Raw genomic sequence first — 26,102 nt, forward strand, 5'->3', positions numbered from 1 at the left:
TCAGGGTACTGCTTATTTATAAAACGCACGTGAATTATGGACACAGCTTGTCAATAAACTAAAATGCCACATGGCAAGCCCATTTAACATTTTCTTAAAACCAGTGGGCCTATCTATTGTTGTTACAGTAGTTTTTAATTAGCAAGTCATCCAATAATGGCAACTATCTTATTCAATATTCACTACTAACTTTTTTTATTTAACTGTGATTTATTTTGGTCCATAGTGCATTTTCATTAGATACTCCCCACCCCTACCGATACAATAACAAATTGCAACTTTTAGCCACTGATATATTTATTAGATATCAACTAGTATAGGCCTATATTCCAATTGTTGCTAATAAATATTTACTAGCTAGCTACGTCAAATTGCTTTCTATTCCAGATTCACTAATAGGCTACCCATTTATAGACACTGGTATGTTCCAGGATTACCACTAGAACCATTTTAAAGTCCTGATTTAATCATGACAGATCATTTCTTTTGTGTTGAGACATATACCCCTAATGAAGCAGCTGCTTATTGAAAAGTTTCACCAGAAGTTTGAGTTATAACATTTTGAAGATAAAATTATACCTATAAAAACCTACCTAGATCAAGTAACCTGCATTTACAAAAATAGATAGGGTTTTTTTCATTTAATTTCTTACTATTACAATTTTTAATTGAACTTTAAAGTTGCCATTCTGACCATTCATCACTTATGACAATTAAAACAGTTTTAGTTTATCTAGAGATTTTAGAGAAATACTAGACTTAGACTATAGTACTAGTATTATTAGTATCTCTATATATATATGTAGTCGGTTCTACTCGACCCGCTCCGAGCAGGATTCGAACCCAGGTCTCCGGCGTATGCGCACTAACAAGGACCCTAAAGACGCTAGTGCGTCCCTTCAGGCCAGGGGAGTGAGGTTTACACGCACAGCTCTTACTAGCTTACGTCCGTTACACTCACCCCCTAAACCTCACGCCCATCCGGTTCATGGCACCAAATGTAAACAGTCCTACTCGACCCGCTTCAAACGGAATTCAAACCAGGTTCTCTGGCGTGGGATGCTGGCATGCTAACAAGGACTCTAATATTTCTGCCTTCACTATGTGGTTTCCTTTTTTTTTGGTTTAATCACGTATTTAAAAAGATGCGATCAATGTTGCTGATCCATAATCTTAATCGTCTGAGAGGATATTTGCCTCCAAAATGCTCAGAGCAATCATCATACATGCACATTTTAAAATATAGAACCTCCCTTATTGTTCTCAATAGCATTTAATATTCTATATTGGTTTGACGACACTCAAATACTTCTCAGTTTTGCACGAAACAAGCTTTGCATATTTCAAAGAAGGACACGACTCTAGTTTAATTGTTTGTTCCGTTTATAAATACCATTTCATTATCATAATCTCTATAATCTTTCTCAACGTGTAACTCTTGAGATAGAGAGAGTGTAGACAGAAACCGGGCATGAGTCACAAAGGAAAATAAACCCTGTAAGGCTGAATGAGTGAGCAGTCCAACTGGAGTGTATGTGCTTGAACAAGTGTAGATGTAAGACTACTACAGCAAACACGGCAATGCCGTCTGTGCCACAGAAAAAGAACAGGAAAAGCTCTTTGGGCCAATGTGATGAGGTGGGTATGAGTGCGTGGATTTCTTAAAAGAAACACGGCTGAAACCATTTGGAGCTGTATGGAGTGTAACGGGACATTCCGAAATGTAAAAAGTAGTAAACTAAACTAAAAAAAAAAGAAAAAGAAAAAATCTTTAAAAAAAAAGAAAAATCAGAAACATATTCTTGAAACAGAATTAAAACAAACTAAACAACTTGGCAGTTTCTCTGAGAAGATTAAAAAACGGTTACAATGGCACGAACAACATATCAAGGATTAAAGGACACAGGGACACATCCACATGAGTTCAAATTAGTTTTTATACAGACACCTTGAGTAAACCAAAGCCAAAAAACCTAAAAAAAAAACCTATGGTTGAAATCTGTCAGATTGCCGCCCATTTCGTCCCTGGGCTCGGACTTGTGGGTAAGGGGAAAAGGGATGGAGGGTACAGACACAGGTTGGCACAACATCACCAGAGCGAGGCGCGTGTCATGGTGCCACAGAGGCCAAAGCCAGGTTGCGCTCTTCTCCAGACCAGTCTGAACCAGTTAAAGTATTGGTAGCCGCAAGTTGGCTCGACTAGTTCATCCTGTCCTGGAGTAGGCCAAGGTTGGTAATGTGATGATGGTGGTTGTCACAGAAATGATTTTTGCTAGTTCATCTTTTTTGTTTCCACATAGAGAGAGAGGTTCGGAGGTTTTCTTTCCCCATGACGACAGTATTAGTTCACTTTTTCCTGGAAGATGTAGAGGTTGTTGGTGGTTGCCACGGCGATGATATTTTCCTGCGGGTGCCAGGCGGTGTGTAGGATCTTCTTGTTGAAGTCCAGGCTGTCCACGCTGATCTCGTCCTTCTTCCGCTTGCCGCCCGCGCAAACCCTGCGCGGCTTCAGTACCTGCCGAGGCTTGCAGCTCTCGCGCGAAGCCTCCAGGGTGACGTCCCGCCGCTGGGAGCGATCCAACATTCGGAAGAAGTTGTTGTAGGATCCAGTCATCACCACACTAAGACAAAAGACGACAACCAGAAGGACAATGCCGTTAATAAACCCGATTCGGCTAGTTACAGGGATAGTTCACCCAAACATGAGGGTGAGTAAATGACAGAATTTGTGTCGTTCCAAACCCATAAGAATTGTTACTTTTTTTTAAACACAAAATAATCTATTTTAATGAAACCTGAGAGTTTTCTGTCTCTCAATTGAAAGTCCAGATAACCAAAAATTAAAAGAAAGGCGTAGTAAAATTATGGAAGCTTGTTTCGGCCATTGACTTTTTTTTCTTCCTTTAAAAAAAAAAAAAAAATCTGGATTGTAAGATAAAAAGTCAACCACTTTGAAAACAAGCAACTAATCCATATGAATTGAACGGTTTAAACCAAACTTGCAAAGTTATTTGATCGCTTTATATGACAATATGATATATATACACAGTGAGGAAAATAAGTATTTGAACACCCTGCTATTTTCCAAGTTCTCCCACTTGGAAATCATGGAGGGGTCTGAAATTGTCATCATAGGTGCATGTCCACTGTGAGAGACATAATCTAAAAAAAATATCCAGAAATCACAATATGATTTTTTAACTATTTATTTGTATGATACAGCTGCAAATAAGTATTTGAACACCTGTCTATCAGCTAGAATTCTGACCCTCAAAGACCTGTTAGTCTACCTTTAAAATGTCCACCTCCACTCCATTTATTATCCTAAATTAGATGCGCCTGTTTGAGGTCGTTAGCTGCATAAAGACACCTGTCCACCCCATACAATCAGTAAGAATCCAACTACTAACATGGCCAAGACCAAAGAGCTGTCCAAAGACACTAGAGACAAAATTGTACACAAGGCTGGAAAGGGCTACGGGGAAATTGCCAAGCAGCTTGGTGAAAAAAGGTCCACTGTTGGAGCAATCATTAGAAAATGGAAGAAGCTAAACATGACTGTCAATCTCCCTCGGACTGGGGCACCATGCAAGATCTCACCTCGTGGGGTCTCAATGATCCTAAGAAAGGTGAGAAATCAGCCCAGAACTACACAGGAGGAGCTGGTCAATGACCTGAAAAGAGCTGGGACCACCGTTTCCAAGGTTACTGTTGGTAATACACTAAGACGTCATGGTTTGAAATCATGCATGGCACGGAAGGTTCCCCTGCTTAAACCAGCACATGTCAAGGCCCGTCTTAAGTTTGCCAATGACCATTTGGATGATCCAGAGGAGTCATGGGAGAAAGTCATGTGGTCAGATGAGACCAAAATAGAACTTTTTGGTCATAATTCCACTCGCCGTGTTTGGAGGAAGAAGAATGATGAGTACCATCAAAGTCCTTTTAGGCAAGTCAAGCCACTCGGCCGCCATCTTGGCAACGCCTCCGGGCAGCTATTTCGGACTAACAAGACCAGGCTCCTATCTAAATGAATGGGCAGAGAGTCCGAACTGCAGTTTCACTGGTCACAAGGACATAAAAACTGCATGTATAGAAACAGCAGTAAAATATGATAAAAATCGCTGAAAAAGTTTGATGACTTTGCCTCAAAATAAGGTTTAAAATGCCTTTTTCCCCACAGGTTATACTTTTACTATGCATGCGCAAGGGTTCTCTCCCTCAGTCGTGCGCGCGCTACACAGTTTGAAGCACAGTATGTGCGCGCTCTTGCTCGCTCTCTCTAGATTCCGGGAGATTTGAACTAATTTGCGGGCATCAGGGAGCCGCTATCAATCTGCGGGAGACTTCTGATGTCTGATATTTACACAACTCACACATACACTGCATATCAAATCTGCCGCCTTTTCAAACAGTAACGTATTTTGCGCTGTCGCAAACCTCAACTGTGCGCATGCGTCAGTGGAACCAGACGATAGGCTTAAATGTTTCCCGGCTTGACTGTTAAAAGCAGACGATTGGCTTTCCATCGGGAGGGGCGGGACATGTGCATACAGCCGCCATCTTTGGCGTTACGGGTTTTCCCTATATAGTTGTATTAAGGATTGATGAAGTGGCATGTCTCTATATAAATAGTCTCTGGTACCATCCCAAGAACACCATCCCTACTGTGAAGCATGGGGGTGGTAGCATCATGCTTTGGGGGTGTTTTTCTGCACATGGGACAGGGCGACTGCACTGTATTAAGGAGAGGATGACCGGGGCCATGTATTGCGAGATTTTGGGGAACAACCTCCATCCCTCAGTTAGAGCATTGAAGATGGGTCAATGACAATGACCCGAAGCACACAGCCAGGATAACCAAGGAGTGGCTCTGTAAGAAGCATATCAAGGTTCTGGCGTGGCCTAGCCAGTCTCCAGACCTAAACCCAATAGAGAATCTTTGGAGGGAGCTCAAACTCCATGTTACTCAGCGACAGCCCAGAAACCTGACTGATCTAGAGAAGATCTGTGTGGAGGAGTGGGCCAAAATCCCTCCTGCAGTGTGTGCAAACCTGGTGAAAAACTACAGGAAACGTTTGACCTCAGTAATTGCAAACAAAGGCTACTGTACCAAATATTAACATTGATTTTCTCAGGTGTTCAAATACTTATTTGCAGCTGTATCATACAAATAAATAGTTAAAAAATCATACATTGTGATTTCTGGATTTTTTTTTTTTTTAGATTATGTCTCTCACAGTGGACATGCACCTACTAGGTGTGGAACGGTACATGTATTCGTATCGAACCGAAACGGTACGGGCGTCACGGTTCGGTGCACGAATTTACACGGAGAATACACGGTATAAAAATAAATAAAACTGTAATACGGAACTACTGTTAGATACGCGGGTTCTTTAGGGACACATAATCTGTACCATCGGCTTAGCTCTGAACGCGCGTTCACTTCAAACGTTGGCTTTATACGCGCGTCCTATTCGCTTTGGACTAGCGTCGAACTAGACGCGAATTTGACGCTCTATTCGCGTTTGGTGTGACCGCATAATGGACAGGCAGCGATGTCAAGATTGCAATGCTGGAGTGTGTGTGTGTGTGTGTGTGTGAGAGAGCGAGATAGAGAGGCGCGCGGGCGCGATCAACCTGTGTGTGTGTGTGTGTGTGTGAGAGAGAGAGAGGCGCGCGATCGAACAGTGGAAACATAAAAAACATACTCCGTCATTTTGTTCAGATCATTAAACCTGCAAAGTGTTTACTTATATTTGTGTACACTCGCAACAAAACACAACATTGTGCTTTTGTCACACTGTAAACTCTTGTCAAACTGTAACCTACAACTGTCACCCAACCAAAATAACACACACACACACACACACACACACACACACACACTGTTTTAAAAGCAAAACATATTTTCTCCATTTAACTCCATTTCAAAACAGTCTGTGGGTCCCATCTTTTGGACATTCATATTGCATTGGTTTTCATTTCTTGTCCTCGGAGCACTAATCTTACACATTTTACATTGATTAAAAAAAGAAAATCGAATGTGTAATGGTAGTATTATTTTATACAGAAATCAATTATTTATAATTCAGATGAGAATAATGTTACATTGGTAATTAATAATGTTAATTAAAATTAAGGAAAACAAATATATTGATCTGAAATATTGCAAAATAATTTTAAATTAATTCAGGTACAATTACCAAACATATCGCAAGGTCTTTTTGTCTTTTCATTAATTTAATTAATAAACTAATTATATAAAACAATTGTCAGTGCACTACAAATAAACTGGTTCTATGCCTTTATTAATAAAACTTATTTAAAAAATACAATGCCTTCTGCATTTTTGTTTTGCTTTTCCCTCCATTGTACCGAAATCGTACCGAACCGTGATGTCTGAACCGAGGTATGAACCGAACCGTGACTTCTGTGTACCGTTCCACCCCTAGCACCTACGATGACAATTTCAGACCCCTCCATGATTTCTAAGTGGGAGAATTTGCAAAATAGCAGGGTGTTCAAATACTTATTTTCCTCACTGTATATGGGTTTCGCATTCCTGTCCAAAACCCAGCGTAGTCAGTGGCGAATTCTGTGACCCTTATAGGCGCTGTATTGACGGTAGCGTTAGGATTGGGATTAGGAGTAAGTCGGATTAGTGCAATACAGCACCTACAAGGGTCACATAATTCGGAACAACACCAGCTCTGGTTCAAGACCAGCAAGTATTTAGGGCTGAATTTGAACACATCTTTCCGGCCCGGAACTAACTTTTCTGCAGTGAAAATGCACGGATTGGTTCGAGAACGGACACAGGCCAGGAACCCGCACCGGAACAGTGTCAGTGGAAAAGGGGTATAATAGTAATTAACAGCAATCAGGTCTACTATTGGACTAATACAGCTGAGAAGTGTGTTTAATAGCACTGACGTGTCTTCATGACATGCTAACCCAATCTTCCACTGACCCTGACCACCGTTGTTCGGTCTGTCTAAGAGTGATTAGAGGTTCCCCTGAGATAAGAGCCAGTCTGGGCCCCAACGGAGAGTCATGCAAGATCAGTGGTTGGACTAAATGTTGACTGCTACCTTACTGACCTTCTTGGGTCCATGTTTGAAATCTCAAGAAAGTGTTTTAAATAGGAAATTAGGCTTATTACAGTCGGACATACATTAAGTCACAATTCATCTTGTAACTACATACTGCTGTTTAATGCTTGTTTCTACATTTTACCTTGCTGTATTCGCTCTGAACATGCTTAGATAGTACTTTCCTAATCTCCATGATATGCATAATTTACTAGCTAAAAATACAACTTCCTATATTTTAATGTAGTTACATTTTAATCAAGCTCTAATACTTTTTAGCTAGCTACACGATACATTTCGTAGAAAAAAATTGCTATTTACACTACTATTACATTTTTAAAAATGTTTTAGAAGTCTCATGCTCACCAAGGCTGCATTTATTTGATAGAAATACAGTAAAAACAGTAAGAGAAATATTATTACAACTTAAAATAAAACTAAATGTAATTTATTCCTGTGATGTCAAAGCTGTATTTTCAGCATCTTTACTCCAGTCTTCAGTCACATGATCCTTCAGAAATCATTCTAATATCCTGATTTAATATCATTGTAGGAAACAGTTGTCCTGCTCAACTCTTTCTCCACCAGCCCTTTTAAAAAAAGTTGTCACCACTAGTCACAAAAATTGTGTGGCCGCCAGAATATTTTCTTGTATGAATATCTCATACAAGAAACTCACATACTTGTAACTCACATACAACTTCTGCAGCAGTCTGCGTTAAACGTTGACGGATGCTGCGTTAATTGCGTTAAACGTTGACAACCCTAATAAATATATAAATATATATATATTAGGGCTGGGCAAGTTAACGCGTTATCGCGTTAACGCATTTATTAATTAATGCCGACAATTTTTTTATCGCATGTTAACGCAGTTTTTTTATTTTGAAAGTCCGTTGCACACTGGCTCTGAATAGGACATAGGCCTACAGTCAAACCATGATCACAGGAGGGGTGGGATGTTGGTCAGCCAGCAAATAACCCACCCAAACAAGCAGTGGAGAGCAGTGTTGTTTTTGGCAGCCCTTTTAGTTTTAGTCTTAGTCTTATGGACGAAAATGCTTTTTAGTTTTAGTCACATTTTAGTCACTTAAAAGCGTAATAGTTTTAGTCAAGTTTTAGTCGACGAAAACAAAAAAAGGTTTTAGTCAAGTTTTAGTCGCCGAAAACGCAAAAAGGTTTTAATCAAGTTAAGTAAAAAAAAAAGTCTTTAAAAAATAGAGAAAATAAAATGCGGCTGTGTCAAAATTGGTATCGAAGTTCAAAAATAGAAAAGAAATAAAAGTGCCACTTTGCAATCTGTTAAAAAAAAGAAAAGAATAGAAATCCATTTGGCAAGACAGGTCTATTTATCCCTGCAGTATAGTGGCTGCAATGAGCCTGTTTTGAATTGCACAATTTCTCAAAAGTCATGCTCAATGTTCAGCTGAGATCTGTACTTTGTTTTCAGTGAAACTGAAACAGCTGAAAAGCCCATCTCACAGAGATATGATGTGGCAAAGGGAAGAAGAATGCACACAGCTCTCTGCCTTTAGCCTACTTAAAAACGTGATATATATATACACACATATATATATATATATATATATATATATATATATATATATATATATATATATTTTTTTTTTTTTTTTAAATAGCCTAGATAAAATAGACATAACATACTGTGTTGATATGGGATTAAATGATGGGTAGTGTATGGGCAGTGTGTAAGAAATAAACTAATGATTAATTACTTTAATATTCCTTTGTTCCGATCAGAGCATGTGAGCGAAGAGCGCATTTCTGAATATCCCTCCGCTCGCTCATTCAGCTCAGGGTCGCGCGCTCAACACAGAATGGCCTGCTGGTTCGAGAATATGTGGAATAAGAGCTGCCTCCGACTAAAGTTTTTATTCTAGTCGATTAGTAGTTGCTCATTTAAGCCATAGTGGACAAATCGCCCCTTTATATTAATTTAATTACTTAAATAGGCTATACGGGATATTGAGCGTTATAGCCGCACGACCGCACGCATAAAGCTTGTCACAAAGAACCGGCAAAATTAATGATTATGAATGTGTAAAAAAATAGCAAGGAGACATTTAATTGTTTATTAATAAACTGGTGGTTTCGGGTTTCGTTGCAAAGATGAATTTGACGATGCGGACTCGGCATGAACGAATAAAGATAAAAAGGCATAAAATGGAAAATTTCCTCCTGTTTTGGAGGAGACCTGTGGGGCGCGCCCCACACCTTGAGAACCGCTGGATTATACTGAAACTGAAAGTATGTCCATAAATCATCTCGTCGTTTCCGACCACCAAGCCCGTTTATTGGCTTCGCCGCCATGGTCCTTCGAAGATGTGTGGTGAGTGACTAGCCGCAGCCGCAGGTGTGTTGTTGTGTGGAATCTGGTGCGCGCGCGGCATGGGTACCCAAAACAATTATAGGAAGCGGCAGCATTGCTGATACTTTTTTAGCTCAAAACAGACAGATTTCACGCAAAATAGCCAGAAATTACATGCATTGCGAACGTCAGACTTATAGTCATTTTTGTTCCGTCTCTTCTTGTCAACGAAAACTCGAAAACGTCTCGTCATGTTTTAGTCACCTTAGAGGCATTTTTAGCTAGTCATCGTCGCGTTATCGTCATAAAAAAAAAAGTGCGTCAACGAAATCATTTCGTTATCGTCATCGTTGACGAAAACAACATTGGTGGAGAGGCTTTGGCAGGTTCAACAGAAAGGGAGACAGCCGCTCCACGAGTGAATGACAGGCGCTCTATGGATAGTAACCATGGCAACGGCTTCTGTGCGCTACGCAGCTGTAGTCTTTTTAACTTAAATTAAAATTATACATAACTTTACCTGATGTGCCTGCGTGTAGTTTAGCGGAGATGCTCTGCCATGTGAATTCCCTTCTGTTGATGTCCTGATAACTATTTAAATATTGGAAACTCACAAACAGCGAGCCGAGGATCAGTCTCTCTTACAATGATTTGTACTGCGCGTCGTGTACAAAAAGTTAGACAATCAAAGTCCTTTTAGACAATTCAACTTCGGCAACGGGCGGGCGCGGGCGCGTGCGTGAGGCGAGCGCGTGAGGCGAGCATGACCGCAACAGTTTCACAGAACGCACCCGCTTGTCGCTGCACCTTGTGCTCAACCAATTCACCTATACACTACGCGTTGGTTGGTTTTACTTCTGCGTCGTTGTCCGCGTTGACGCGCAATTACACATGCAGAGGGAGCATGTGAAACCCTTGGAGCGGTTCTAGCAATCACAGCGCTTGCGGTACTCGTAGAATTGACGCGTTGTTACATTTTTGGAGAGGTGCACGTCAGGGTACGACGTAAGTTCGACGCAGAAGTATAAATTGGGCTTTACCTCTGTTTAATGCAATCTTAGTGTACATGGGAAACCATGGCATGACCAAACCTAAGCTACTATCAGAGAAGTAACGTTGGTCGACTTGTATCTTATGACCTCTGACTACATAGACTGTTTCTGCTGCTAAAAGACACCTGTTGATACCAGTTAAGAAAAAAACCAAGAAAACTGGACTCGTTTTAACAAGCTAGATAAAAGGTAATGCCCTGGCAGTGGCAAATAGCTTTGTTTTAATATTTGATTTGATTACATTAATGTTTAAGTTGAGATTTACAATAAATATTCTATTGCTGTGTAAAGGGAATACTGCTGGTATAAAGTATTTGTTTAAAGTTTTTGCAAACCACATGTTATTACACTTTTGTGTATATAGCAGTACATTTAAATCAAAAGTGAGTAATACACTACTTTAGAATTCACTATTAAAGTTTGCGCGTAACAATGCGATTAATCGCGATTAATCGCAAGAAAATCATCGAGAAATCGATTAATCGCGATTAAAAATTTTAATCGTTGCCCAGCACTAATATATATATATATATATATATATATATATACACACTCACCGGCCACTTTAGTAGGTACCCCATGCTAGTAACGGGTTGGACCCCCTTTTGCCTTCAGAACTGCCTCAATTCTTCGTGGCATAGATTCAACAAGGTGCTGGAAGCATTCCTCAGGGAGTTTGGTCCATATTGACATGATGGCATCACACAGTTGCCGCAGATTTGTCGGCTGCACATCCATGATGCGAATCTCCCGTTCCACCACATCCCAAAGATGCTCTATTGGGTTGAGATCTGGTGACTGTGGAGGCCATTTTAGTACAGTGAATTCATTGTCATGTTCAAGAAACCAATTTGAAATGATTAGAGCTTTGTGACATGGTGGAAGTAGCCATCAGAGGATGGGTACATGGTGGCCATAAAGGGATGGACATGGTCAGAAACAATGCTCAGGTAGGCCGTGGCATTTAAACGATGCCCAATTGGCACTAAGGGACCTAAAGTGTGCCAGGAAAACATCCCCCACACCATTACACCACCACCACCAGCCTGCACAGTGGTAACAAGGCATGATGGTTCCATGTTCTCATTCTGTTTACGCCAAATTCTGACTCTAACATCTGAATGTCTCAACAGAAATCGAGACTCATCAGACCAGGCAACATTTTTCCATTCTTCAACTGTTCAATTTTGGTGAGCTCTTGCAAATTGTAGCCTCTTTTTCCTATTTGTAGTGGAGATGAGTGGTACCCGGTGGAGTCTTCTGCTGTTGTAGCCCATCCGCCTCAAGGTTGTGCGTGTTGTGGCTTCACAAATGCTTTGCTGCATACCTCGGTTGTAACGAGTGGTTATTTCAGTCACTGTTGCCCTTCTATCAGCTCGAACCAGTCTGGCCATTCTCCTCTGACCTCTGGCATCAACAAGGCATTTCCGCCCACAGGACTGCCGCATACTGGATGTTTTTTCTTTTTCGGACCATTCTCTGTAAACCCTAGAGATGGTTGTGCGTGAAAATCCCAGTAGATTAGCAGTTTCTGAAATACTCAGACCAGCCCTTCTGGCACCAACAATCATGCCACGTTCAAAGTCACTCAAATCAACTTTCTTCCCCATACTGATGCTCGGTTTGAACTGCAGGAGATTGTCTTGACCATGTCTACATGCCTAAATGCACTGAGTTGCCGCCATGTGATTGGCTGCTTAGAAATTAAGTGTTAACGAGCAGTTGGACAGGTGTACCTAATAAAGTGGCCGGTGAGTGTATATATATATATATATATACATATATACATATATATGTAACTCATGAAGAGAGCGGGAGTTTTCGGCGGTTGGACTTATGGTCACCAGGTTGCGGTCGCTTCTGACCCCAGATTATGCCTATATTTCTCAAATCAGTAGACTGCTGCAGAAGTTGTGTGTGACTTACAAGTTATTTTTTATGAGGCTTTGTTAAGTAGCCTAATTTGTTAAATAGCCTATTTAATTGTTAGGTAGGCTAATCTCTCTCACCTGTCAGATCTTAGTATTATGTTTTTGGTTAAGTTATTGTTTAACATGATTCTTTTTTTATTATTTATTATTTTGGAACAAACGAGGGTCTCTGTTTTAGAACGCCGGCTTTAGAGCACCGCAGCGCATCCAGTTTACCTGCCACAAGTTGATGATCTTGTAATAAAGATCTCATCGAGGAAAAACACACTGTATTTTTGTATTTTCATTGCATTATTTAATTTATAAAAAGTTAAATAAATAATGAATTTTAATATAAAATTATTGATTAAAGGAGAACTCCGGTCAATTTTAACATTGAGCTCATTTTTTTGTACATTTGGAGTGCTGTCAGTACAGACAAAAAGGACAAAAATCGGTGTTGCCTACACCGTGTTATCCTCTTTTTAAAATTCGCACCCTGTTGACTTCAATGGGGCAAGTTCTAAACAATGTTGTTTTCGTCAACGATGACGATAACGAAATGATTTCGTTGACGCACTTTTTTTTTATGACGATAACGCGACGATGACTAGCTAAAAATGGCTCTAAGGTGACTAAAACATGAAAAGACGTTTTCGAGTTTTCGTTGACAAGAAGAGACGGAACGAAAATGACTATAAGTCTGACGTTCGCAATGCATGCCATTTCTGCCTATTTTGCGTGAAATCTGTCTGTTTTGAGCTAAAAAAAAGTATCAGCAATGCTGCCGCTTCCTATAATTGTTTTGGGTACCCATGCCGCGCGCGCACCAGATTCCACACAACAACACACCTGCGGCTGCGGCTAGTCACTCACCACACATCTTCAAAGGACCATGGCGGCGAAGCCAATAAACGGGCTTGGTGGTCGGAAACGACAAGATGATTTATGGACATACTTTCAGTTTCAGTATAATCCAGCGGTTCTCAAAGTGTGGGGCGCGCCCCACTGGCGTGACAGGTCTCCTCCAAAACGGGAGGAAATTTTCCGTTTTATGCCTTTTTATCTTTATTCGTTCATGGCGAGTCCGCATCGTCAAATTCATCTTTGCAGCGACACCGAAAACACCAGTTTATTAATAAACAATTAAATGTCTCCTTGCTATTTTTTTACACATTCATAATCATAATCGTTCTTTGTGGCAAGCTTTATGCGTGCGGTCGTGCGCTTGAGTGCGGCTATAACGCTCAATATCCCGTATAGCCTATTTAAGTAGGCTAATTAAATTAATATAAAGGGGCGATTTGTCCACTAATGGCTTAAATGAACAACTACTAGTCGACTAGAATAAAAACTTTAGTCAGAGGCAGTTCTTATTCCACATATTCTCGAACCAGCAGGCCATTCTGTGTTGAGCGCGCGACCCTGAGCTGAATGAGCGAGCGGGGCGGAATATTCAGAAATGCGCTCTTCGCTCACATGCTCTGATCGGAACAAAGGAATATTAAAGTAATTATCATTAGTTTATATCTTATACACTGCCCATACACTACCCATCATTTTAATCCCATATCAAACACAGTATGTTATGTCTATTTTATAAAATATATCACGTTTTTAAGTAGGCGAAAGGCAGAGAGCTGTGTGTATTCTTCTTCCCTTTGCCACATCATATCTCTGTGAGATGGGCTTTTCAGCTGTTTCAGTTTAACTGAAAACAAAGTACAGATCTCAGCTGAACATTGAGCTTGACTTTTGAGAAATTGTGCAATTCAAAACAGGCTCATTGCAGCCACTATACTGCAGGGATAAATAGACCTGTCTTGCCAAATGGATTTCTATTCTTTTCTATTTTTAACAGATTGCAAAGTGGCACTTTTATTTCTTTTCTATTTTTGAACTTGATACCAATTTTGACACAGCCGCATTTTATTTTCTCTATTTTGTAAAGACTTTTTTTTTTTTTTTACTAAAATTGACTAAAACTTGACTAAAACCTTTTTTTGTTTTCGTCGACTAAAACTTGACTAAAACTATTCAGCTTTTAAGTGACTAAAATGTGACTAAAACTAAAAGGGCTGCCAAAAACAACACTGGTTCTAAACCTGCTTTTAGCCTCTTAACAACCTTAATGTGTCATTACAAGTGCACAGCCATGTGAGTGGTGTTATTAAGAGTGACCACGGTCAATCTGACTGCAATAGATGTGCAAGATATTAATAAAAATGATGTTAATTCAGCCAGCTCACATACCTGTATTTACTTCCTGTTTTCGTTCGAAGTCCACAGTAGTGGATTGTTGAGGTCGCGCGCGTGATCATTGGTAACTAATATAACTAATGATCGCGCGCGCGAACTCGAACCGTATTAAATTTTGGATTTCATACATTCATTTCTTATTCAAACAAAATCCTGTCATCCAGCAATCTCCTACCTTCCTCATTCATTCTCATCTTTTTTTACCAAAAATTAGGGGTGTGACGAGATCTCGTGCCACGAGATCTCGCGAGACTAAATATGACGAGATTTCTCGTCGAGTGAAAAAGCTGTCTCGCGATATCCCCATTAATATTCCACCGCTACACTCACATTCGCCTAAACTATCGTTTTGTTGTTTTTATAAAAAAATAAAAACCATTATAAACTAATGCAAAAGTCTGCTCTGCTCATCCAGCGCGAGTTGCCGTTGCAATCAGTGCAGCACGAATCACAGTTCACTGATCGCGTGACGATGGCGGAGGATTCGTTGCGCAACAGACTAAACGTCTGGTAAATGTCTTATCTTGTAGAATGCGCGCTCAGCACCGCTGCTCCCTATACGCGCGGTCACGAATTTGTAAGTGAAAGTAAAACACAAGCTCCCTGATGTGCATTGCGCACAAATTAGGCTGCATACATAAAATAATCCGTCTCCTAATACCCATCTCTGGACTGTTTATTTGCGGCTCTGGTCTCTGTTGGCACTGCGAATATTGAGAGAGCACTGTAACGTACAAAGGACAACAGACAAGGGAGGCTCCGTTTCTGAACTTATAATCGGAACGCAAGAACAACTGTAGAGACAAACAGCCTCGTTTCTCTCGGCCTTTTCCCAACTCACCGCATTAACCCTATAACTGCCGGTGCAAAATAAAACCGCAATTTCACAACAATTATAAAGAGTCTGTGTGCTAACTTTGATTATGGTTGCACTCGCACTTATTGTTTGCACTTAATAAGACTAAGAGAAAACAGTTATTTATTTTTGTTATTTATACGGTTTTTATTTCTCTGTTAAATGTGTGTTAAAAGGAGTTCAGTTAGGAGGTCACACACAGCCTCAATCAGAAGTTCTGAAAGCTCTTAAATGTACAGTAAGGTCTGAAGAGACTAATGTGAAATTATACAGGAGAAAAGCCAGTCAATAAAAACCTTTTACAGTGCTTGAATATTGTTTTCTTTCAATGCATTTGATAATTCATACTCATAAAGTAGACCTGAAATGACATGCATTAGAAGATTATTAGTTAAAACATTGAAAAATGCACCTGCATACTATTTTTCCAGCCATGAATTTTGTCATTGAGGATTTCTGAAAAATTGTGCAAAAATCTCGTCTCGTCTCGTTCTCGTGAACCCAATCTCGTGTCTAGTCTCGTCTCGTGAGATAAGCGTCTCGTCACACCCCTACCAAAAATGTGTTTTAGGTGGACAGATCAATACAGTACAAAGAACATGTAGGATGTTGGAAAATAGCAATGTCTTTTCTGTTAACCAAATGGTTTTTAATCTACGCTATTGCTTCAATGCAAGTGAACAAGCGCACCATTATTTGTTGCGTAGTAATGTGCATGTTCAAGTAAGCCAGAAATGCGCAGATTCTGCGCAATACGCTGTATTTAATAGATCACGATGACTCACAAGTTGAGTATTTGTGCTAAATCCACACAGATTTGGCTTACACGAACTTTCTCAGCAAAGTGATTAAACACAGTAACACGCCAAAATGGCTAGTGATTTGACAGCGTTACCCGCCAAAGTTTTATACCCGCATTTGGCGGGTGTTCATTTCAAACCTTGACTGTGACCCAAAAAAAAAAAGAAGTTGTTCCAGTAGTTTGGAACTGGAAGAACAACAGAGGACTTTTTCACCCTCTGACAAATGTAGTTTAAACTAGCGGTACTTTTAAGTGTTTACATTTCAGGATACTCTACCATTATGAAAATGATATAATGCAGGCTTGTGAAGGGTCTAACCTGTCATTTCCGTTCCAGCAGCATTCGAATTTGTCAAAGATGCAGTCGTTCTCATAGAGAGAGCACAACTTACTCCTGAGATACTCGTGAACCTATGGCAGAAAAGAGTGAAAAGCAGGTCATGAACTCTGACATAGCAGTGAAAGTCATTACTGGAGATCAGAGGTAATAAATAAACCTGACGCTCAAGTACAGTAAATTTACTCAGTCATCTACAAAGACCTCATCTAAGCCATGAATGTTAATCATAAATATCTGGGTGTGTTAAGACACTCCCAAATGATTGGGGCAAAACTGCAGACTTTGTCAACCTTAAAGGAATAGTTTAGCTATTTTCTTTCTACTGCTGAACACAAGGGAAGATATTTTGAAGAATGTCAGTAACCAGACAGTTGATGTGCCCCATTGACTTTGTGAACTTTTTCCTTCTAAAGTGTAGGAAACTTGGGAGTCTCCTGGTCTTCGCTTCTGAGTGTCCTACACTTTAGAAGAAAAAAGTTCACAACAACTTCCATAGTAGGAAAACAAATACTATAGAAGTCAAAGCTGTTTGGTTACAGACCTTCAAAATATCTTCCCTTGTGTTCAGCAGAAGAAAGAAATTCATACAGGGTTGAAACAACTCGAGGGTGAATAAATGATGACAATTTTCATTTTTAAGTGAACTATTCCTTTAATCCTACAATTTTAAATAGTGAAGAAAGCGCCCCCTAATGTTGACAAAAATAGTATTTGCAAGTCTTTTCATGTACACACTGGAATTTTCTTTCTGATGGAATGTGACATTACAGTGAAATTGCCAACAATTCTTTCTTGCCATTACTTACCATACAGCATACATACCATACTTGCCATTGCTCAACATAGCCTAGATGACAAATTATTTTTTAAAATTGAACCAAGTAAGATTTAAGATTATTTAAATATATACACAACATTCTAGTAAGCTGATTTGGCGTTTAAGAAAACTTACTTATTATACAATACTAATATTATTGACAAAACTGATCTTTTTTCAGGTTTCTTTGATGAATAGATATTAACATTATCCATATTTTAAAAAAAAAATATTCAAAGAAACCTGAAAAAACAGTTTTCTACCGTTTTCAATATCAATATTTATAAACAAATACAATAAGATAAAAAAGTAGTGTTGCTTAATATTTTTGAGTAAACATTTTTTCAGGTTTCTTTGATGATTAATATATATTAGGGGTGTAATGGTTCTCAAAAAAAAAAAAAAAAAAAAAACTACCATTCTCCACCTGCGTTTTTTCACGCATTTGCACCACATTAATCTGATGACATCTATAAATGGTTTGGGGAAAACAACAGCGAATAAAACAGACGAGACTGAGTTCCACTAATGTTTCTGTCGATGGATCCGTATGCATTTCACGTGAATAGGGCTGTCACCATTTCAGATTTTTTACTACGCGGTTATCATGGCAAAAGGAATTCACGATAACATTAAATATATAACGATAAACAAATAATGCTATCAATCAAATAGAAATGACAAAGAAAATATATTTTATAGTATTATATACAGGTATAAAGGCACAGATAAACCATATGCTGTTGCAATGGTGTGTTAATTCTCTTCATGTTTAATCAGTCACAACTATCTGCATTTTATTCAGATCTCTGAAAGCATGTCCATATTAGGGATTTCCTGGAACTTATTCATGAGTCTCACTTGTGGACTTTCTGCAGGAGGGCGCCCTCTGGCGTAGAGTATGAATGAAACAAATTACATGCGAATTTAGCACTCCATAATATTTTAGGTTAAAATAGAAAGACATTTTTACTGCTCTCTAAAGATATTTGAAGTAAACATACGATAATTCATACGTTTTTAATAATAAAAATTTTAATAATAAAATAGCAAAATATTGGCAACTTACTCTTACAGTGGTCAAATCCGCAAGATAACAGAGCCGTGTTAATTTCGTAAACGAAATCTATGACGAAAAATGTAGGTTGACTAGCTTTTTTTTCCATGATTAAAGCACGATTTATGAACTCTCACCTGGTATGTCTCAACGGGTCGACTCTCCATGTTTAGGTCCCAGATTTTGACAGACAGGTAGTCTCGGGTCATCATGTAGCGGCCGTTGTGACTGAACTTCACGTCTGAGATGGAGGAGATGATTTCAGAGAAGAAAGAGCGGTTGCTGGGGTCTTCAGGCTCCTCAAACACTAGACAAAGTAGAGGAGAAAACGATTGTAGCACACTCACCTTTATACAACTAATGCATGACATCACACTATATACCATTTAGAAAACACAATCCAATGAAACGCTTTAGCTTTGATTTGATAAAGTGTCATATGATGTAGTAGGCTCTTATAACTCACATTTAGAGTGCTTGTCACAAAGTGCCGATGCACGCATGTCACAGAGGCGGATGGTGCCTTTGCTGCTGCTGTAGACAAACGTGTTACATTGGTGAGGGTGGAACTCTGCGGCTGTGATCACCTCCGTCAGCTCCTCCATATTGGCTGGTTTTATGTCCACAATGTCTGACGCAGAGTTAAAGCCACATAACAGCTGAACCAACACAAATGTCATTTTCAGACATTTCAACGTGACATTCACAACCCAAATCAATGCTTTTAACCAAAGAAATCACTTTCTAGGATACTAAAGCTGCGGTCTGTGATCTCTAAGTGCCACAGGTTGATGCGCAGGTCGTCTGCTGACAGATAGGTCTCATTGTCGCTGTTGACCGAGATGGAGTTGATGTGGTAGGTGTGGGCGTTGGCAAAGACCCTCCGTGGGCTGGCCTCCACCATGAGATCCATAGGCCTAAATACTGGAACCTGCACAGTTTAAATGTTTATTTGCCATTTAAGTAAAGTTTTAAACCACAAGTGTTTTATGTATTTATAACTGTCATGGAGTGACATAAGATATAAACAGTATGTGTATATATACACAAATTTACAGTACCATTCAAAAGTATGTTTGTAAAACAAACAAAAAGTAAAACTTTTATTCAGTAAGGATGCATTAAATTGATCAAAAGTCACAGTTAAGACATTTATAATGTCACAAAAGATTTCTATTTCAAATAACCTTCTGTCTATCAAAAAATCCTGAAAAAAAAAACGATCACGCTTTCCACAAAAACATTGAGCAGCACAACTGGTTTCACCATTGATAAGAAATGTTTCTTGAGCAGCAAATCAACATATTTCTAAAAGATCATGTGATGTAATTTATTTTTTATTTATCTGTTGTGCAGCATTTTTTTTGCAAACAAATAAAAACGAATTGTTTACTTTTCATTTGATTACACTTTAAAAGATAAAATACATTTATGTATTGAATGAGCATTTACTGAATGAGCCCTGTGCCACTGTTCGTCCGACTGTTTTTACTGTATTTTATTCTTTATTCTAAACTGTTTTAATTATTCTTATTTATTTTGATTACCGGTATTTTAATTTCTTCTATGTAAAGCACTTTGAATTACCATTGTGTATGAAATGTGCTATATAAATAAACGTGCCTTGCCTATTATGCCTTCATTTGATTACCACCTTTTTTGATAATAAATTTGTATAAAGTCATGAAAACTAAAACGGATTTCATAAGCCCCATTTACTGCAGTGTTGATCAAATAAAGTTAGCAAAAGACAAAAATATTACCAACCCCAAACTTCTGAATGGTAGTGTAAATGCATAAAACCTGCAAACCTAAGAATAATGGAAATGATCAGATTTGGGCAGTTTTTTTGTCGATCTAGTGTTCTTGAGTGTAGACAAGCATGCGTGACTGACCCGTAGAGCTGTGATGTTAGCAGCATCTCTGTAGCGCCCATCCTCCTCTTTAAGATTGTATCCCTCCGGTCTCTTGTCACGTTCACTGATCTTCCACAACTTTATAGTCTTATCTGCAGTCAAAGGCAGGCAAAACAACGTCACCTCCTGATGACCCTTACAACTTATGCTAAACTAATTATGTGAACTAAAAAAAAAAAAAAAAAAAGCCAATTTCTATATATAAAAAGAGGTAGTTTGACTGGCATAACAAATTAAGTTGACAGTTCACCAAATTTTGAAAACATCTGGTAATTTTTCCCATGTCTAATATGAACTCTATCCCATAAATATCTTTCTCCAGTATGTGGGTGAACAGAAGATCGGCATTAGATCCATTCAAGAGAGTTTTAAATACACACTGGTTGCATAACACAGCAGAGAGTTCATATTTTTAGACAGCATGGAGACGCTTCAGTGAGTCAGAGAAAAATCTGGAGAATTTGCAGAGCTTAAATCAACTCACAGAAGTGATCCAATGCATCTCCAGCTGAATATATGGAGGATTCTGTATTGGCTGTATTATAAGTATCATTAAATAATCATAAATCAGTCTGTATAAAGTGCTGAACTTTTAAACCCATATGACCAATTAAAGTACACCCAGAGATTAAGTAATCGTTTAGCATCTTAATTTAATTGATTAATAAAAAATAAAAATCCCAGAATGATCTGCCGTATGAATAAATGATGTGTTTAGTTACTTGATATTAAGGGTCATGTAAAACCATATATAAGAACTGAAAGATAATGTTAATAAAAAAAATGTAGTTGACTTGACAATTTTTTTTAATGAAGTATATATATATATATATATATATATATAAATTTAATATCTATACTCCATTAAAATAATTAATTAAATGAGCTAAATTAAACAAAAATATCTTAATCTAATGAATGCTTTTGTGAGCCACAATAATGTACCGTCTTAGAATTATCTTCATTTGGCGGCTATTTTCAGCAAATACTGAAATGCAATTACTTTTTAATAATTTAACATGCACTGACAACCCTAATAATGAAAAATAAACGTTTTTTTGGGGGGGGGTTTAAGAAAATTTTCTAGATTTTTTAAATGGTTTTCATTTTATTCACGGTATTATATAAATGTCAATCAGGCATTTTTAAATCACATAAATCCCAAGCATTTCTATCTTGAACTCCTAGGACTCAGGGTTAACGTTAACAACAAACCTACAAAATGCCCCAATGCTCTACTAACCATTTGTGGACAACAAAAATTGTGCAGCGTTCTTTTGTGGTAGCCAGCGGATCTTGTTAATCTTTTCCTCGATTTCCAAGCTCTTCAGGTAGTCAAATTCAGGCTCGTGGCTCTGAAATGTGCTGTAAACATTGTATTCACTACGGCACTGTGGCTGACTCTTGTTCTGGAAGAAGAAATATACATTTTTGTGAGAAAGACGTGGGAATGAAAGCAGATTTAATGTGGGATCGCTTGATCCTTTACCTCGGTCTCTTGCTGGAAGATGACAACTCGACCGCCTTTGTCCCCTGTGGCTAGCAGCTCCCCTGAGTGGTTGAACTCCACAGTAGAGATGATGTCGGCTATATAAGGGGATGTGCATACCACATTTGTTAGATTTCCTCCACCTCGTCCCCCCAAAAGATATAGATATTTGATCCATCTTAACAGTAGGGTACAAATTTCACGATTCGATTTCAATTCACAAGCTTGCTATTAGTGTTGTCAAAAAGTACAGACTTCGGTACCAAGACGGTACTGAAACTTTAAAAATGTGACACTTTAGGCAGAATGGAAAACACCTCTGACGCCTCAGAGATATTTGTCTGATATTGAGCGCTCATCAAATATGTCTGATTGGCTACAATGATTAGCTCTTCAAAAACATGATGTAAATATACATTAGTGCTGGGTGGTATACCGGTTCATACCGAATACTGGTGTTTATGTTTGTAATGATATGAATTTTTAATCTACCGCAATACCCAATGTGTCGCTTAAACAACGTTTGGAATGCAGCACGACACTTTTTGAGAGGCTCCCTTTTCACTGTTGCACTGTGGGTGAGGCACAGCTGTGTGTGTGTTACTAAGCCTGACGGTGAAGATGGATAGGTTAAACTTTAATTGATAACTGGTACATTGGTTCACAATATCAACACTGCCCGCCACAAATAGATTGTCCAAAAGGCTTTGACATCGTTGAATAAACATCAGCACTTCACGTTTCAAAGTCAAAGCGCGGCGTGGGTGTTTTTATATGAATGTAGGGCTGCAACAAACGATTATTTTGATAATCGATTAATCTAACGATTATTAGAACGATTAATCGACTAATCGTCGATTATTTCGCAGACTAATCAGTAAGTTTGGAACGATTATTCAGCTTTTCCAATTAGTTAAAACATTGAGTTATACATATCTAACATATTCTATACATATTATCTAACTATAATATAAAAAAAGAAAATCACTTCAGCTTTTGAAATAGTTGTTTTAATGAACTTTGAGCCAACTAAACAGGTCATTCTCTTTAAGTTTTCAGATTTCGGTCCAACTCAAATCACACTCAAATGCTCTCTAAGCATTGTTTAATAGGCCCACTGCTTTTCTTAGAACTGAAACAGAAAAAGGGACATTAACTTCAGGTCACAAAGAATGGTAAAATATTAATCTGCAAACAATTATTATAAGTATAAAATTACAATCTTTTTTTACATGACAATTGAGCTGACAGAGACGTTCTCATTCACCTTTTAATTTATAGTATGATAAAGTAACTGCCATGATATTCTTCCTATATCATAGGAAGGATATAACATCTCGTTTTGTTAGTCTTCATGATTATTGAACAAAATACTGGCAAGTGATAAGACTATAATAATACCTAATATACTAATAGTGTTACAATAATAAAAACAGCCCTGACTCCTAAGCTCGATCAAGCTTAATTCTATGCAAAATAAGTCATCACATTACTGTAATTATATTACTATTGATAATATTATTACTATTATTAGTAGTATTGCATTCTCTAATAAAGAGAGATTTGCCGCTGGTTAGTAAGCTCCAGCTGGAGAACACACACTTCTCACCGGCTCCTCTTTTGCCGGGATGTTTCCTCTTGCACTCCAACGCATGTTGTGCTTTTTCACGGGAGAAAAGCAAGTTGCGCCTTGCAATTATTGCACACGACAGCATTCTTGATTTGAAGTTTTGTGAAACTTTCCCAAACCTAAACCTTGCTAGTTCGGATTCGTTTGCACTGTCATAATTCGCGCTGTGTTTTCTTCTACCGCAATAGCATTTGTAAGGGCTGCACTACACTCTAGCGCTACAGCGCCGTAGCGGTCAAATCGCGATATTGCAGGCCCTTACATTAGGTCACGTGAGATCAAACGACTACTCGACAACAAAGATATTTGTCGACAAATTTTTATTGTCGACGTTGTCGACAACGTCGACTAATCGTTGCAGCCCTATATGAATGTATCTTTGAAGGGAACTGACTGTTTTTAGACAAGTTTCGATGTTAATCTTTCTTTATCTTCCCTGATAAAGCAGCGTTTATGAGCGCTGCTGCTTTGTGTACAGCCGTTACAAGGGAAACCACTGTTTCTGCCGCTTCTATAGCGCCTCCTGCTGGCACCTCTTTATAAACAGCATCGTTTTGTGGGGCCTTGCAAACTTGTATTTATACTAGTGTGAAATTTTTCTACAATATTCACTCATGACAGTAAAATAGGGCATTCTAAGTAAATCTACTACATTATTTCCTCTCTCAATCAGTAGGAAATGTGGTTAACACTCAAAAAAGATACATATACCGTGAAATCGGTATAATTTAGAAAAATACCGATACATTTTTGGTCATATCGCCCAGCACTATATCGCTACACATCAATGACGCTCTTCACCGAGTGCTTACACAGAAACACACGGGACTCGGGAGAATTTGAAAGCAGGCGTCTATCAGCGGAACGGTGTGAACACTTCCGTGTGCTCTCAAACGCTCAAGTGCGCTGATCATTGTAGCCAATCACAGACATATCCGATGAGCGCGTGAACACAATGGCCAATTAGAGGTGTTTAAGATTCCGCTCAACACCGCTCAAAGTGTCACATTTTTTAAATTTCAGTACTGACTTGGTACCGAAGCCGGTACTTTTGACAACACTACTTGCTATTTGAGTCGATTCCGAACTGTTTAATTTGATTCAAAATCGATTACTAAGAAAAAGAAAACTTAATGCTGGGAACCCTGTCAATTGGTACATTACTATTAGGGCAGTCCTCGACTAAAGATTTTTCTAGTCGACTTGTAGTCCATTAATAAGCCATCATAATAATGACTAAGCGTGTCACGATTTCGATTTTAAATCGAAATCAATCGAAATTAAGTCACAATCTCAAACATCGAATTAAAAAATGGAATCGTCGATGCTGTCACTGGTGTGGAAGTATTTTGGATTTCCAGTGAGTTATGTTGTCAACGTTCGCGTTCAACGTTCGCGCTTCAAAAAAGCCACAGTTTGCAAGCTCTGCTATGTGCGTGTACCATATTCTTCCACTGGCAGCATGATTAACATGGCAGGGCATCTCCACAAAAACATAGATTTATCTGTTAAATCAACAACTGTTTGTTTGTTTTGAGATCTTAAATGTCGTCATCTGCCTGTTTGCGACTCTGCTTTATGTAGGCCTATGTGTGCAAAGAAAACCATCTCTCAGAGAGCGCGCGAGTACTGAATAGTAACTTTAGTTACTCACGATGCAATGCTGGCCCGATTATGCAAGTGACAATTCCGTCGAAACGTGAGAGCAGCGCGCTTGACGATTGCCTTGTGCAACCCATTTTCAGAGACACATACCCCTTTTCCACCAAGGCAGAGCTGGTGCTGGTTCGGAGCCAGAGCCTAGTTTCAAATCGGTTCTTTGGTTTTCGATCACCAAAGCAACAGCTCCGAACCAGTAAAAGTGGTTTCTTAAGTAGCACCAAATCATTGCTGGTCTAGAAGTAAGAACCGCTTATGTCAGCGGCTGGGGGCGGGGCTATCGTGGCCAACAAGACTAACAGAAACTTGTGACCGCCATTTTTGAATTAGCAGCTAATCGAGCTAATAGCAGCTCGATTGTAATCTCCTTTTATGCAAGTTACGGCGAGCTGCACGAACGCGTTGTATTCGCCGTGTTTGGATGCCGATGTACATTAGGTTCGCAAAGCCATGAGCATCAATAGTAATGCAACGGCCGCCATTGTTGATAGAAGGCTTGTTGGAGATGCATCGGAGTGGCGCGGACCGATCGGAGCTGCGTAAGTGTGTGGAGAGCATTCGACTCCTTGTGCTTTTCGATCGCGTTTGCAGTGCTTTGATTTCATGCATCAATCGGTCTGCGAGAAGCCGAAGCATCTCGAACAAGCCTGGTGTGTTTGTTCTTGGCGCTGCCGCGCTAGCGTTGCTGGGCAACATGAGATGTATACAGTGACGTAAGACCTGGCTCTGTGCTGGCTCTTTAGCCTGTGGAAAAGCAAACCGGTTCTTTGGAGGCTCATCAGTCGAACCAACTCCGAACCGACACTAGCTCTAGCTCTGAACCAGCACCTGGTTCTTGTTGGTGGAAAAGGGGTAAGAGAGAGAGAAGACCAAAGACGTGGCAGCACCG

The 26,102-nt window shown here is 39.1% G+C and overlaps 1 protein-coding gene across 1 annotated transcript in view; it reads right to left on the bottom strand.

The window, feature by feature from the left end:
- Positions 1–1,365: 1,365 nt before the first annotated feature.
- Positions 1,366–26,102, bottom strand: part of ppp2r2ab (protein phosphatase 2, regulatory subunit B, alpha b) — a 32,859-nt gene continuing 8,122 nt past the window's right edge. Inside the window, exons 4-11 of the mRNA XM_056253265.1 lie at positions 21,925–22,022; positions 21,679–21,844; positions 20,415–20,527; positions 19,273–19,450; positions 18,986–19,150; positions 18,657–18,826; positions 16,625–16,716; positions 1,366–2,621 (exon numbers count right to left, since the gene is read on the bottom strand). Of these exons, the coding sequence (XP_056109240.1) occupies positions 2,342–2,621; positions 16,625–16,716; positions 18,657–18,826; positions 18,986–19,150; positions 19,273–19,450; positions 20,415–20,527; positions 21,679–21,844; positions 21,925–22,022 (1,262 nt within the window). The 3' untranslated portion in view covers positions 1,366–2,341. The remainder of the gene's footprint in view (positions 2,622–16,624; positions 16,717–18,656; positions 18,827–18,985; positions 19,151–19,272; positions 19,451–20,414; positions 20,528–21,678; positions 21,845–21,924; positions 22,023–26,102) is intronic.

The sequence above is a fragment of the Rhinichthys klamathensis genome, unplaced genomic scaffold (assembly GCF_029890125.1).
Source record: "Rhinichthys klamathensis goyatoka isolate OS25496 unplaced genomic scaffold, OSU_Roscu_1.1 h1tg000104l_1, whole genome shotgun sequence".
Classification (NCBI taxonomy): Eukaryota; Metazoa; Chordata; class Actinopteri; order Cypriniformes; family Leuciscidae; genus Rhinichthys; species Rhinichthys klamathensis.